This window comes from Ammodytes marinus (assembly GCF_949987685.1).
Source record: "Ammodytes marinus genome assembly, chromosome: 9".
NCBI lineage: Eukaryota > Metazoa > Chordata > Actinopteri > Uranoscopiformes > Ammodytidae > Ammodytes > Ammodytes marinus.
In genome coordinates, this window is record NC_137213.1 from 26,994,260 (window position 1) to 27,010,637 (window position 16,378).

At 38.8% G+C, this 16,378-nt stretch overlaps 1 protein-coding gene across 1 annotated transcript in view; it reads right to left on the reverse strand.

Moving 5' to 3' along the window:
• The window catches only part of lig1 (ligase I, DNA, ATP-dependent), a 61,477-nt gene extending 46,465 nt beyond the window's left edge, over nucleotides 1-15,012 (reverse strand). Inside the window, exons 1-10 of the mRNA XM_080034278.1 lie at nucleotides 14,877-15,012; nucleotides 13,785-13,853; nucleotides 12,763-12,949; nucleotides 9,804-9,957; nucleotides 6,099-6,248; nucleotides 3,394-3,618; nucleotides 2,876-3,079; nucleotides 2,476-2,584; nucleotides 1,447-1,536; nucleotides 465-521 (exon numbers count right to left, since the gene is read on the reverse strand). Of these exons, the coding sequence (XP_079890404.1) occupies nucleotides 465-521; nucleotides 1,447-1,536; nucleotides 2,476-2,584; nucleotides 2,876-3,079; nucleotides 3,394-3,618; nucleotides 6,099-6,248; nucleotides 9,804-9,957; nucleotides 12,763-12,949; nucleotides 13,785-13,853; nucleotides 14,877-14,893 (1,262 nt within the window). The 5' untranslated portion in view covers nucleotides 14,894-15,012. The remainder of the gene's footprint in view (nucleotides 1-464; nucleotides 522-1,446; nucleotides 1,537-2,475; nucleotides 2,585-2,875; nucleotides 3,080-3,393; nucleotides 3,619-6,098; nucleotides 6,249-9,803; nucleotides 9,958-12,762; nucleotides 12,950-13,784; nucleotides 13,854-14,876) is intronic.
• Between the last annotated feature and the right edge of the window lie 1,366 nt (nucleotides 15,013-16,378).

The window sequence follows — 16,378 nt, forward strand, 5'->3', positions numbered from 1 at the left end:
ACTTCTAGTCTTTTTAGCTCAAGAGTTCTAAAGTAAGTCATCAGCCAAGTTTCAAAGAACACTGTCGAGAACAAAAGTTAATTTATAATTAATAATATACCATCATTAAATGAACCCAAAGTGTGGAAGTGCTTGTTAAAAAATACTTTTTTTTCCAGGGTTCCTTCCTTGAACATGACCCAATTGAAAGAAATACTTCCCTGCCTTTTCCCTAGAAAAATCCAATTCCCTTACTCTATTTCCCTTTTGCACACACACACACACACACACACACACACACACGTCTTTTTTTAATTATATTCAACACAAATTCCCAGCAGGGAACTTAAGAGGTAATTTTGTTCAAATGCTTTCTTAGCATACGGTACTATATCCTTTGAAAACAGAAGAGCAATCAATTCCCCTTTCCCCCAAAATTGTTGTTTATTACATTTCCCCGTCTCCCATATGGGGCTCTTACTTACCTGCCTCCTTCCTCTTCAATCTTCTCAAAGGTGCGCGCGACCGCCATGTACGGCACTCTAGAGGGTGATGAGTGTATAGTTTAGAATAGCAAAGGCATTCACACACAGACACACACACACACACATAGACACAGACAGATTTTTGTATTCACAGGGTTTCGCAGACTCAGCTGTTGAGAGAGCGACTGGCAATTAGTGCAATAGTAGAATGAGCTTTGATGAGGTGTTATCAAAAGACCTTTTAAAAGCAGCGCCGGGCAGACAGAAGGTCAGCGCTGCCAGGGAGGGGGAATTAGTGTCTTTACAAAGACGTTTGATGGGACAAAAGATTAAGGTTAATTCAAGTGTGATGTAGGTGAAGAGTTTGACTTTATTTTAGAAGAAAAAAAAAAGAAAAAATCATAGCGATTTGTGATTTGCTAACAATGGGAGTTAAATGTATTTGGAATATTCTTAACAGTACAGTGTTAACAGCACCATGTGTCTTTTTTTAAATCTCTCTTGTGAGTATCATGATGTGTTTTGTTCGCGATAAGAAAATCTGAGAAACAATTTTAATTAAACATCTAAAAGTTGAATGCATTTTTCACATTTTCTGTGACTGTGTGAAAAATTAAACAGAAAAAAAAAACTATTTTGAAATGTCTCATAAGATTACTTTGCAAACATTACAGTAAAAACATTTTTCTTGACATCCTCACATACATGCATAAATGCTGCAAGGGAATTAAGAAAATTGATCAGTATCACGTTATTAGAAGATAATGATTGATCTATTGACCTTTTATACAGAGACAAAAGGTCATCCTTATAACATGATACAGTTCCCCCCCCCCCCCATTTCCCTAGTGACATCAATAAAATTATGTAAAATATCACAGACACTAGTAGGAATAGTTTGGGCAAATATATTTGAGAATTTAGGTTCCCTCCTTATAAGGCCGTTGAGATGAGAGGTTAGCTGGCTAAGAACTAGACTTACTTTTGTCCCTGAGTCCAGCAGGCGTTGTCTACAGGATGGTAGCCCGGCCTGGCTGGGTTGTAGTCTGTTGTTTGTCCTGATGTGGAATCACTGTAGGAGAAAACCAAAACCAAAAAAAATTTTTAAATTGTAGATGGACTTGACTTATACAGCGCTTTTTAGCCGATTTTCTCAGCCCCAAAGCGCTTTACATTTCTTACCACATTCACCCATTCATACACACACTCACACTGCCGCCCAAAAAGAATAGGAGCAAACTAAGAGCCTTATGAAATGATGCCGACTGTTCAAAGACAATCATACATCACTATTCACTATCACTATTATAACAATGAGGAGACAAAACATGCACTGGTTACTTCACTCTGGAAAAAGTGGTTTGATCTACAGCAGAATGAATGTGCAACGTTTGAAGAAAAATCCCTCAAAGTGTTCATGAGATATTGTACTGTCTATACGCGAGGTCACAGTAACCGTCACCTTTGAGCTCCAACATGTGATCAGTTTATCTTCCAATCAAAGTGATGTATTGTGTTCATACAGATGTCAATAGTAGCCTCACGTCACCTCAACAGTGTCACATTTGTGTCCGTGTCATCTCCTAAAGCGTGCATCTACTTTACATAAGAGTTCAGAGGTTAGGATCAAGGTTGGGTGAACAGTGCAACATGTGGACAGGCTAAGAGGAGTGAGTGAGTGAGTGAGTGAGTGAGTGAGTGAGTGAGTGAGTGAGTGAGTGAGTGAGTGAGTGAGTGAGTGAGTGAGTGAGTGAGTGAGTGAGTGAGTGAGTGAGTGAGTGAGTGAGTGAGTGAGTGAGTGAGTGAGTGAGTGAGTGAGTGAGTGAGTGAGTGAGTGAGTGAGTGTCTGTCTGTGAGTGACTGTGTGTGTGTGTGTGTCTGTCTGCGAATGTGTGCGTGTGTGTGTGTGTGTGTGTGTCAGACAGGCAGGCAGACGAGAATACAAACTGGCAGGTGAACCCCCCTGGCCCGTCAATCCTTTAAATCCGTCTATAATTTTTTTTTTTTTTACCCTTTGGTGTCTTTGCTCTCCTCCGCTGAAGTCTTCCTCTCTCCACTCGTCTTTTTCTCCTCTTTACTCTCCTCTGCTTTCTCCGTCTTCACTGCGGCCTTTCTGGGAGCTATCGAAAAGACATAGACGAAAAATACAAATTTAACTTGAAGGTGAGGGGTAGAGCGTGTGTGTGTGTGTGTGTGTGTGTGTGTGTGTGTGTGTGTGTGTGTGTGTGTGTGTGTGTGTGTGTGTGTGTGTGTGTGTGTGTGTGTGTGTGCGTGTGTGCGTAGGGTAGAGCGGTGATTTTCTCCACTTTCTTCCTAACTGATAAAACCAAAGCACAATTTACAGACACATTATGTAATTTTTTTTCTTCGTGAAAGCAAATAGCTTCAGTATGCAAATTGTTCCTCCTCACCAAAGAAACTGCTGATGGGCGCTTTCTTGGGCGTCTCTTTATCTTTCTGCTCTTTCGCTTCATTCTGCCGTTTCGGCGTTTGACTTTTTGGGCTCCTGTCACCGTCTTTCTGCTCCTTTTGGTCTTTTTCAACCTTCATCTCCTCCTCCTCTCCCTCCTTATCCTCTTTCTCTTCTTTCTTCTTTGTAGTGGCAGGAGATGTAGCTGTTTGATTAGGTAAAAAAATAATCATGATTTTGATTAATTTGATATTGAGGTCACGACTATTTAACACAATAATTACATACATTGACTTAACAAACATAGTGCTTTTAGTAACTGTTTTTTCTTTTTAAATAAATGTATTGGAAAAGCTATTTCACAGTGGATTTCCTTGAATTTAAATATAGGTAAACAGTAAAATAAAACAATCATATACATAAATACATCATAATAGTTGGAAGTCTAAATTGTAATTGCGATTTTCAAATTCAATTAAAATAGTACAGTCTTAACTGGGACAGCCTTTCTTCCCTCACCTGTTTTCTTCTTCCCAGCATATGTCTTTAGAGTTTTCTTCTCCTTTTTTTCTTTCTCTTCAGCGTTCTGTCGTTTCACCGGCTCCTTCTCCTCCTCCTCCTTGGTATTCTCTCCATCCTCTTGCTTCTTGTCCTCCACTTCCTTATCTGGCTTGGTGTCCTTGGTAACGGCCTTTTCAACCTCTTCTTCCTTCTCTCCCTCCTCCATGGGTTCATCTGTGTTGCCTAAACAAGGCCAGACAGACAGACAGACAGACAGACAGACAGACAGACAGACAGACAGACAGACAGACAGACAGTTGAATCAAAGTTTTTTTTTTCCCACAATATATTTATTGCAGTTTTTTCTTTTTTTTCACAACACACACAAACAAACAACTGCATCATCACAACATATATAAAAGAATCGAACAAAAAATAATAAAATTTTAAAATTTTAAAAAAGACAAACAAAAAGAGAAGGCAAATCCATCCCATGTGCCCATCCACCATGATATTCATGTATGGCTCCCAGAGCTCTACAAAGTCCCCCCTATCAAATGCATAGTTCACAGTGAGCAGCACAGTTTGGTTTGGTTTGGTTCAGTTTGGCAGGGCACAGTAACCCTAGAATTGGCTTTACATTTCCACTACCACCAGTACCCTAACTTGGAAGGTGTCCAGGGGTTTATTTTGGTACCATTCCCAAACTTTTGACAGTGGAAACACAAATAAATGTGTGCCGAACCACACTGCTCAGGGGAAACTTGGCTATAGAAGAGAGAAATGCCGTCAGCTTTATCAAGTGACCCAAGCTTTTTTTTTTTTTAAACCACATTTTGAAGATGGTTTTCAAACATAAACAGCAACTGCTTTCTTCAATCAGTGGTGCAAGTTATGTTTTTCAGGACTCGGGGTTCAGGAAAAAGCTTGTATCAGACAGACAGAAAGTCAGACAGACAGAGACGGGTTCATGATACAGGCTGAGTGAGGAGACAGACATTTCCACTAATCCAAAAAGATGAAATAACTTTTGGGACTGGACTGGTAAATGTAACACCTTTGATACCTAAACTAGTCAATTTAACAGAATAGACAGGTTCAAATTCCCTTCTCTGCTGTGCTACTGTACATGCTGCTTAAAATAAAAAATAAACAACACTTTTACAGATGCTTACTGTGGAAAAACTCAAAATTCAGCTACCTGTGAGCACACTCATTACTGTAATTTTCCCTTGAATGAGACATGATGTAAAAGCACAGACAGACACATTAGATAAAGCTGAAGTGAAGCTTTGGTGGTTGGTGTAAATGTGAAAGGTTACAGCTCAATCACATTGAAACTGCAGGTCCAGATGCTGCCGAGTTGTTTGGCAAACAAAGGGAGCGAGAGTGAAAGAGCAGTTTTCTCCGCTTTCTTGAAATAAACTCAGAATTTTCATCCCTTGTACGTAGCATTTCAAAAGAGAGATTCAACTTCAATTATGCTGCATTTACGGATGAGAACGTACAGTGTCTTTTGTTTCTCAGATAACACTTTCTTTTTCACAAGCTTATACCAATGTTTTTTTTATTGTTAATTCACGGCCTTGTGCACAACTGGATTTGCACCAGTCCGTTTTATTTTATTTTAACTTAAATTTATAATTTTATCTAGTTGCTGCTCTTCAATTTACCTTGTACATTGTATATTCTATATTGCTGCTGCTTTTTTCTATTTTACTTGTATATTGCATATTTTCATGTTTCATTCTTGGCATTCAATCTGTGGAAAACAAAGGAAGAATTTCATTGTATGACTGAGAACATGTTCCTTATTGTGCATATGACAATAAGCACTTTGAATCTTTAAGCAAGGGAGCAAATCCCTCACAATGGGGATTTCTTGAACCAAATCATGTTTTTGCTTGATAATTGATCTAAACATTTAATTTATGATCTAATTAATTGCAGATAATTTTTTTCTGTTGTTATCTTCCATATTCATTGACTAATCGTTTCACTCTATTTCCTTCTGATGCCTGTAGCACGAACCAAACGTATCGTACAGATGAAAAAGTAGTTTGAGCCGAGGTACAGCGGCGGGTATATGTGCCAGTCTGGGCAGCAGATGTGATCAGATTGCTTCTTTCCTGTCAAATTGATAGACATCAACACATTATGGTGAGCAGCATCTGCTCTGGAAGTGGAAGAAGTTTAAGGGAAAATTGTATAAAAAAAATAAGTTTTACCAAAGTTGTATTTGTAGAAGTTTATGTTTATGCCTGTGTAGTAGTGTGTATGTCGTTGCAATGAATTGTTAACAGAGCATTTTATATTCCTATAAAATGGTATGAGGATTAAACTGTAACTTTTTGAAGGGCATATGTTAAAGCTACCTGTGTTCTGATTGGTTTCTGTTTTGCATCCAAACCTTATTAATGTAAAACTGTTTTACATGAAAAAAGGGAATATTTTAGATATAACAAATCATTATTTAGCGACTGTTTTACTTCTATTTTTTTTCCGCCAAGTTTATATGATATTCCATCAACTTTTGAACTTTAAAAAAAAAAAATCCCAGATGGTCTCCAGTAAATTGTCTATTCTGTCCACAGCTTGCTGGCAGTGAGTAGCAGTGTGTGTGTGTGTAGCAGTGTGTGTGTGTGTGTGTGTAGCAGTGTGTGTGTGTGTAGCAGTGTGTGTGTGCGTGTGAGTGCGCTCTAGTATCAGAGGTGAATGTGTACCTGCGTTGCTGCTGTCGGCAGTGCTCTCCACACGGGGTCGTTTGCTTTGCTGACCCTTGTCCTCCTCCTCTTTGGCCCGGGCGGGGTCTATGGGACTCTCACTGCCACTCAGGCTCTCGTCAAGCTTCCTCTTGGGGAAGGTTTTCCGCGCTGCACACGTCAGGACAGGCACAACATTAAAAACAGGTAGAAGAAGAAGGAAAAATATGTAGTGAGTGAGAGGCATTTATAATTGGTATCCTGTGGTGATCAAACGGGGAGAAATATGGAGATTAAAACAGGACGGGTCTGCAGTTTGGCAGCCCTTGATTTCTTATGTGGAATCAGGATGTCTCGACCAGGATGCTTAGGTGATGAACATGGTTTTGCTTTGTGTGCCTAGTATCCTATTAACTGCATGGTTTTTATTTTTACATTAGTGAATCTCACCTCACAATCCGCTACATGCCCATACTGTGTGTGAGCTGAAAACAAAAACTGGAGTTAAAACACAGCCTAGGCTCTGTAAACAGGCATGTAGACAAAGGGTATGTAAACAAAAGGGGGCCCACCGTAGCTAGCAACACATATCTGTTTATAGAGCCTAGGCTGTGTATTAACACTGTTTTTTTTTATCAGTGGGCAAACAGTATGGACAGGTAGTGGATTGTGAGGAGATATTCACTGATTTTGACAACAAGCATCCTCCAGAATTGCTGACTCCACCTTTAACCTTCTTCATTTACCCTGTCTGTGTCTTTAATGTTGTATTTGTACATTGTTTATGTGGAAAAATGTATAAATATACAGTGAATGAATTGTTTTCCTTTTCAAATGGGACAACTCTACTCTCTCACTTCAAATGTAGGGCAGTGAAAAAAATTAAAAATTCAGTTATGCATTTTACTAATGAAAACATTAATCCCATCCTGAAAGATATTATGCAGCACAGCAGTGTTTGGTTCCAGTGTCTTTTCCTGTGTCATTTTATGCAGCGTTTTGGGCTCTAGGGCAATTTAAGTTTTTGGTTCCACATGTGCCTCCTCTGTTCTAGTCTTTGTTAGGGTTCTAGCACAGGTAGAACACTGCTGCTGATGTACATAGTGTAGTGAAAGCATTAACACAGCACATTAAAAGATGCCATTTCTGCTCAAATTACAGCGCTACGCTAATGGGATGTTTACTCCAGTTTGTGTTGAGGGAATGCACCAGTGCTTAACCCATTGATGACTATGGCAATCTAGGATGCATGTCCTTAATGCCTGAGGGTTTTCTGAAAAAATAGTACGAATTGTCAAGTCTACCAAAACCTTAATATCTAAGCCTGTGTAGCACATAGAAACATGAAATAAAATACATTTAAAAGTTAAGGTTCACAGGTTTTATTTAAACATGCTCCCTTAGCGCTTACATACCAACAAATATTTCTAAAAATCGTCAAAATTAAATGAATTAGAAAATTATTAAATATTGTTAATAAATAGATGCAATGTGTTGTGTGATTTTCGTCAGTAGTCTATAGTAGACCTTGATTCTGCGCACCAAACGCCACTAACTGTTCTGTCGCCGACATAGCTGGCGTATTTTTATTATTATTTAGTTTTAGTTTTATTTTTGATTTTTTTTTGATTGACATGATTTTCGGCAAACCACACAACTTTTGGGTGGTCACGTGGTCTTCAAAAAATCAACAAAACCCACCTCATGTGTATTTGAACCAATGACAGTGCATTCTATGCTGGGAATGCCATGAAAATTAGATAAAGTAATAATGCTGCGCGACGCAGCATCAGGCAGGAGAGCCAATGTGGCATCGCGCAGCAGCCGTCATCAATGGGTTAATGCAAACAACTGCAGTCAACCAACACAAAGATAATGAGATGACATTTTTTTCATAATCATCTCCCTCTGTAAGAGTAGAATGAAGGAAATGTATATTAAGATGTACGCTGTGTTCAACTTAATAACTCTTTGTATTGATTTGATAACTTAACATGATTGATATAAATAAAATACATACATTTTTTAAATTGAAAGTGAGAGAGGAGGGGCTTCCTAAATGAAATAGTAGCTACAATATTCTATTCAATGACGTGCAAAAAGCTCCACTTAATATCCCTTATCCATTCTGTTTCGTGTTAAAAGAACATTGTTAACACACACACACACACACGCACGCACACTATACATCTCATCTAAGATGTACAGATAATGAACATGTGGCTGTGTCCATATACTGAAAGCCTCAGTGCTAAATCTGGATGTATTGCTCAGAATAGATTTTTTATTATTAAACTGTTGACATCATTTTAGAAACTTGGCCAATATCAGATTGCAGTGCGAGCTGGTTTCAGTTCTGAACTGACCCCGCATGCACAGAATAACAATACCAAGTCAACAAGGCCATTTTCATCAGCCTTTACATTTTCTCTTAGAAGTTGAAGTATGTGAAATTTGCAAGTAGATGATTACAAGACGTAGTTTAGGAGAAGACTGCCATATTTTTAATTATGAATTTTAGTGGAGCAATGGCTGCTATGTCTGCACTTTAAGCTACATCTTTCAAACTTTGGAGATCAAGAACAGAATTTTGAGAAAAATTATTGATCAACAGAGAGACGTAAAAGTCGCATTGAAGTCCTATACGATTGTTCAGATTTGAGGTGGCATTTAAAAAACATAGACTTAAAGCTGGGGTATATGATTTCTGATTGGTCAAAGTTAACATGAGCTGTACACTTTGACCAATCAGAGCGAGGCTCCGACTCTCTGTTCTTATTGGCTGTTAGGACTGTCCATTCACTTTGGCACGACTTTGTTGGTGTAGAGCGTGTCAGGGAGGGACCATAGGGGAGGGACCAAAGAGAACCTCTATCCCAGCTGCCATTTTCTCCCCAAATCCTCCACCCCAGCTTTACATCCGATTTCGGAGCACATATGAAAGTGGTCCAAAATCTAGATTGAGAAAATGACTGTATGTATATTGCATTTGATTTGTGCTGTTCTCTAGTGAAAGAACTGCTCATGTGTTCAGTTTGTGATTGATGTCTTGTTGTTTTCCCTCATTGTGAAATAATGAGTGTGTGGAACCATTAGGCTCCTGCTAACAAGTAATCAAGTCAAACCGCCCCAAGCAAAAACACTATCACTCCTCAGCTGGTGTCAAAGTTCAAAACTGCTAAAAAAGTTGAGATCAACAGATTTAAATTAAAAGGTACAGTGTGTTATATTTGGAGTATTTTTGTGGCATCTAGTGGTGAAAATTGTAGATGTCAACGTTCTTTTGCTAACCCCTCACATTTGGAGAATTGACAGAAGCTACGGTGGCCTTCAAGGACAAGAAGCTTCTTACTAAAGATGGCATCATCCACCACTGTCTCAAGTCTTTCCACAATATCAAGTGATGAGGTGAAGATGTATTTAGTTATTTATTCTATAGCACTTCCTTGTGGTCTTCCAACAGGTGCATTTCCCCAGGACACCCACTTTATATAAAAACGCTTAAGGCCGTTAAGTTTGTCTGTTCCCTGCTACTGTAGAAACATGGCAGCACGCCGAACTCCCCTGTAGATATAAAAGGCTCATTCTAAAGTAATAAAAAACTGTTTGAGCAGTTATACACTAATTAAAAACATGTTTATGTCATAAAATCTACTCACTGTACCTTTAAAGCTAGAGTAGAAAACAGATGAAGAGAGAATAGATGAGATATGAGGAGATACTGACCAGTCTTGCGTTTGGCGATGCCAGCGGGGGAGATGGAGTTAGGGGTGCTGGGGGTCCCAGGAGAGGCAGAGGACACGGAGGCTGGAGTAGCAGGTGTAGCCGGGGCGGGGGGAGGAGACAGGGGGGTGGGGACCGCCTTAAACACATCGTCCTTCTGGTGGGAACACAAGCACTTTTGGTTGGTGACAAGAATCTGCCATAACTAAAGCGTTAATAGGTACATTACATTACATGTCATTTTTAGCAGACCCTTTTATCCCAGGTGACTTACAACTGGAGCACACATTCATACACCGATAGCAGCAGCTACCACGCAGGGTGCAAGCTAACTATCAGGAGACATTTAGGGTTCAGTGTCTTGCTCAGGGACACTTGGACATGTGGCGGGGAGACTGGGGATCGAACCACCGACCCTATAGTTGCGGGTCCACCACCCTATCGGATAGGGAGATTGGAGATTGTGGGTTTCGATTTGAGGTGGGTCTTGGCGATAAATTGAATATATGCAATGTATAGTGAGGAGTTGGGAAGCCTACAAGTTGGTCCTCAAAAAAATCCTTTCTTTGGTAAGTCTAACAACAACCTGTCAACATGGAACAGATGAACGCAAAACACAGAGAAATGGAAACCTCAATAAAAGTGCTACTGTAAACTGAATGACACACACACACCTCCATCCGTGAGGAAAGACATCTGTTGCTCAATGAAGTGCGTCATTTAGAGAGAGAGTGAAAGTGAGAGAGAGAGACAGTGAGAAAGAAAGAGAGTGAGTGAGTGAGAGTGAAAGTGAGAGAGGGTCAGAGAGAGAGAGAGATATAGCTATACTCGAACAGAAAACCAGAGTTGGCAGGGAGCACTATAGCAGTCAGGCTGGTGTCTAAAAGTCAGTGTTGATGCCTGTCCTGCACATGAAATGTCTCAACATCCTCATATCCTTGAAGGGTTATTCTTGCATGAAATCAAATGCATTAATAAATACTATGCAGTGCTACCACCTGGGCACTGCGACACAAAGGTTGAGGTAACGTACACGTAGCTTGTGCTAGCCGGGTCATAACTCCAGAATCAGTGATGAGAAAGACCCCGGATGAGGTTAAAACAAGTAGAAGTGTGTTGGCCGCCCACACAATAAAGTTATTAATTCATACAAGTGATTCGTGGGTGCATGTATACGCTAGGGGCAACATCCACAGCTGCCACGGGGAGCATGGAAAGAATAAGTTACACCGCTTATTAAAAATTCAAAATGTTAAGAAAAAAAAAAGTATCTAGTGGTGGAACTGCCCTGTGGCTTACATAAGAGTCAGGGTAGGAAAAATATAAGACTTTTTTTTAATACCTTTTGAAAACTACTTCAAATAATGCCATCGTCACGGCAATACTGGCTAAAGTAGGAAGGATGTAATGGAAAATCTGTACGCATTTTAAGGTACTTTTAATAAGAAGATTTATTATCAACTCATATTGATACAACAATGGCTTTGTTAAGTGTTGGTGTGTATACTCTTAACAAAAGTGCTTAATGGTCACATAACAAACCCGTCTCCATGGCCTTACCTGGAAAACATGTGTCTGACGTTTATTTACGATTTAATTTATCCTACGAAAGCGCAATTTAAAAAATGTAAGACTTTAAATGCCTTATATTGAGAATACTAAATTAAATGCTTCTAAGAACTTGAAGGTCCCTTATACAGTACAAAAGTGCACATGAAAGAGCATAGCCAGATTATTATTTTTTTTTTTATAACGATATACAAGTGAAGCAAGGGGGGGGGATATACTGTCAAACTAAATGTATTTGCCACAATCCCTTTGAACAAATAAAAAAATATTTCTGACATACATTATTACACTTACTACAAACTGTTTTGTCAAAGTGCTTTCTCTAACAACAGGTTGTGTAGTGAGAGCCAGAGACATATAATCTGCTCTCTCTGTGTCACGTGGCCTATTGACAAATGCATTGAAATTGGTGATTCACTATATATAATTACCCTTACATTTGAGCCAGGCGGTTTTTTCAACCTTTGTATAAAACTATAGGCACCTATACGCAATGGAATACGCCTACAGGAGCCTTTTACAGTCTTATTAGAGTCAGATTGTGAAAGTACACAGCGGATAAAGAACATTCGATTGGCTACGTAATTACCGTTTCAATGACGTCTATTCTGTACCAGGTTAAAAGGAAGTATAGTCAGAAAAGGACAAAGCTATTAGGACCCAAGTGCTCATACTTGTGCGTCATGTGAAAGCCTTTTCTCAGAAAGGGATCATTAGAAAGAAGAACTAGAACGCAAACGCAATCAAAAGCTACAGAAAAATCAAATAAAAGTAAGATTTATCAAATAAAATCAAAATGCTGATTTATGTGATTCAAAGAGACCATTGCTGTGTCTGAAATCGCACACCTAGGTAAGTGCACTTACATTGAGTGCACTTTATTATCCCTACAGTACATTTACTTATAGACGCAGTGCTCTCATTTCTACAGTGCACTGTCCCAACTGCCGTCGCGCACCTACCGGAAGTGACTTTGCATTTTGACGGTTCTTCTTCGGTGGTATTTTTTTCTGCTTGTTTTACCGATAGCCAAAACAGGCACATTAGTCGCGGAAAAACTAAAACAATGTGTAATTTAACTTTTGTAGAGCGCGTCTGTCTCCATGGATGCTTCAAGCTCATCTATTTTGATTTTAATGTCCCATCCTCTCCGCTACGTAGGCAAGATGGCAGCCGTTGAGTGTGGAAAGTGTCCATCGCTCCACACTCAAGTTTTAGACCGTTTTGAGTGCACGACCGAGGAACTTACAGTGCACTGCATTTTGGCACACTCTCTGGTTTTGCGCAAAGTGCACTCAAAAAAGTAAGTGTAAGTACAGAAGTGCGCGATTTCAGACACAGCGCATGAATGCGGAATCAGAAAGTGTAAAGGTGCTTTCATTTATTTATTTACCTTTTCTGGTTTAGCAGGCGCTTCCTTGTCTGCTTGTTTCTTAGCGACGGTTGCCACCTGTTCCTTGACGACAGGCTCCTCCTCCTCGTCGCTGTCCAGCAGCTGACGGCTCCGCTTGGAAACTTTCTTAACGGGAGAATCAGCGTCATTGTGACCGTTCTGCACCTTCAGAGGGCTTTTGATTGGTCTACAGACGGACACAGGAAGACACACACACACAGTTAAGACACACCTTATATTTACAGTATTTTTATTTTATACTTTTGAATATTTTTCATACTCTGTTTTCTCTTCTCAGCTTTTCTTGTATTGTAATTGGTCGAGTTTTTTTTTAATTATGTACACGTTCTTTTTAATATGCCGGTGTACCATGTAAAGCACTTTGTAACGGTCTGTTTTAAAAAGTGCAATTTAAATAAAAGTGTTCTAACTTACATTGTAATTCCAATAAATAAAGCCATAAGCCCTCAAGTACATGGTAATGTCCAAAAGGTGTTATGTCACATATTCTAACAAAGGATGCAGCCAATGACAAAAGCATTGAAAATAGTATAGAGAATAAATCCAGGCAAAAGTTATAAAATATACGTTTAAACCTGCAGTGTGTAGAATTTTGGGTTTTATTTCCTAGCAGATTTTGTAGAAAGTAATTATAATATCCATAAGTACATTTAATTTAGTGCATAATAGCTGACATTTTTTTTTTAATTATTATTTTTTTCCTTAGAAAGGGTCTCATATATGTCCATATTTCTGCATATTTTGGACCAAGGCCTAGTGCCGCCATCTTGAAAGTGTCATAGTTGGAATGTTATCAGGTGCATTGTTTAAAATTTAGAATTGTTCTTGTCCTTGAAGGCCACTGTAGCTTCTGTTATTATTCTAAAGGGGTGGGGTTACCCAGGGAGCGTTGCATTCTAGAACTTTGTAGAACTTTCTTGATGATGTCATGTTACACACTGCACCTTTAAGCATTACTGAAAAAGTTCTAAAATGGATGCAATTGCAAATTGAAATCTTACTTTTTCACCGGTTCATCTTTAGTTTTCTTCGGGGTGGTCTGGTCTTTGCTCTTAGGCGCAAAGAAGGATCTGATGGAGGAGGACACACTGTTAATGTCATGATGGGCGTCAGTGTAAAAAAAAAACACATTAAAGCCGTAGTGCGTAACTTTTTCATACAAATGAATGTTGGTTACATTCAAGCCATCGCCAAATTAGTTGACACAAAGTTGAATAAGCCTATCAGCTCCACAACTCTCTGTATTTATCACTATGGCAGCGTTTACAAACTGGTCACCCACAAACAATTTGTCAATCTTACAAAAAAACAAAGCTTCATAGAAATACGACATCAATTACTTTGGGTTAGGTGTAATTTTGCATGAAACTTAATTTAGTTTCGAAACTAAAAATCCAATTCAAAATAATAATGCGTCACTTTTATGTCACCACGTGGTCATAATGGAATCGGATCATGCCATGCTGATGTGCATTTGTAACGTACAGTAGGCCTAGATTTAAATATTTAAAAAAATAAAATAGACCCTGTCAAGTACTAGTTTGAGATTATACATTGCCAGGAAGTAAGCTTTACATAAAACAATACTCCCCATGTCTGAGCATTTAATTATACATTAGAAATACCAATAAGGTCTTCATTTAAGAATTAAATGCCTTTTGAAGGATTCTGCAGGAGCACTGACAGCTAAGTCTAATAGCACTACCATGGAGGAATTATAATAGCACTACATAGCAAGGCCCTGTGCAGCTAAATAAATCTTTGCATGTGTTTGCTAGCATTATGAGGCAACTTTAACCTTCATTGTTGTTAGCTGCATGAGTTGGTACATTTACTTATTATGGAGTTACCCTGGGTGTTTGCAAAGATTTGACTACTTTAACAAAAAACAGACAAGGCAGACTCAGTTAAACTAATGTAAATGTACAGGCAGCAGTTAATACCAAATTCAGCTACATAAGCTAACGTTACACTTTGCTATGGGCACTTTAAAGACCCATAACACAACTCACACTACAAGGAAATAGCAGCAGGCTAGAAAATACGTCACCAAGTTAACTAGCTAGCTAAACAGAAACCACTAAGTTACTCACGCGATGCTCCGCTGCATGTTGTCTTTTAATTCTTCTTGCACCACACACTAAATTGAGACTTTATTAGTTAAATTAAAGCGCAGGTCCCGACATAAACACACACAAAACAGAGAAACACCCAAGTCCCGCGCTATGAAATGACACTATAGTTGAAATATTCGGCGCGAAAATGACATATCAGCCAAAGATCGTTAGGGGAAAAGATGGTTCACTCCTCGCATACATAGCTGACCCATTTCCGGTTTGGGCTAAAAGAGCCTTTAACATAACCATGGACATATAAAGAAATCATAACATAGAGAGATCATAACAGGCATGGGCTTTATTCGTTAGATTATTTTAGTTTAGTTATATTTACTTTCTAAAAATGCCATTAAACGCAATGAAATGCAAAGTGCATCAGTTGCTTCGGGTAACATAGCCTACACAATTTCATAAGCATGACTTATTTGGCCCAGTGAAAAAGTAAGAAGATCTAGTCTACTTCAAATGTTAGTTTGTTAATTTTTTTTTATGTGGTTGTTGAAAGATAACATATGGTATTAACAATGTGGCATAGGCTACAGAAACCTGCTTAAATTCTACTTTAGTTAAATAAAAAATCATTTTCTAAACACTCTTGCAGCTTTCCCACTCAACTGATTTGGATTTAGGGTACCAAAACAAATACCATCAGAGTGACACCTCTTTTCCTTGTAACCCATCTTAGCTCTGACTCTGTCGCGGGAAAAACCTGTGTTGTGAATAGTTTACCGGATGCCAAAGACGCTGCTGCCCCCTGCTGTGTCGGAGTGGTAACTGCAGGCACGCGCCACTGGTCCTGATGCTGCGATGATGATGACGACATTAAAATTCGCCTAGTGTCTGATGATTGATTGCATCATTTATGGTTTATGCAACTCTTTATTATTTTCATGAAGCCTGAAAAACGAAGAGAGAATGCAAGACAAACACCTGAATAATGTAAGTTGAGTGCACACACACACTGCTTTATTTACCCAAACACAAGTGCCATGTTGTTAATTGTTTACAAGTGCATTTCCCCCTACGGTGCTGTGAAGTGCTGACAGGAGAAATAGAGGCAACTGTGATATATTTCTATTAAGAAAACAAAGAAAGACATACATCAACGTCGAACTCCATAATACAGTCAGCTAGATAAACAATGTGTAGGTGAGACAATGCACGTGAACAGGATGGAATATTTAACTCATAGATATCATCATGAAACTTTCCCAGTTGATTACATACATTAAAACCATATTATTTTCAGAAATGTTTAAATAAATAGGCAAATTTACGTCCCTTTAAAATCCCAAAAATCTAGCTGTTGGATAAAACCAGAGTTAAAATCTTTATTTCATATGTTCAACATATTAGTGTCCAGAGAGGGGGGAGAATCTCACAATTGACCATAATGTAGGCTACATTGTAGTGCTTGAAAAAACAATATTTTTGCCTACTGGTTTCACCTTAGGACTTCTAAAAATGTAAATCCCTCC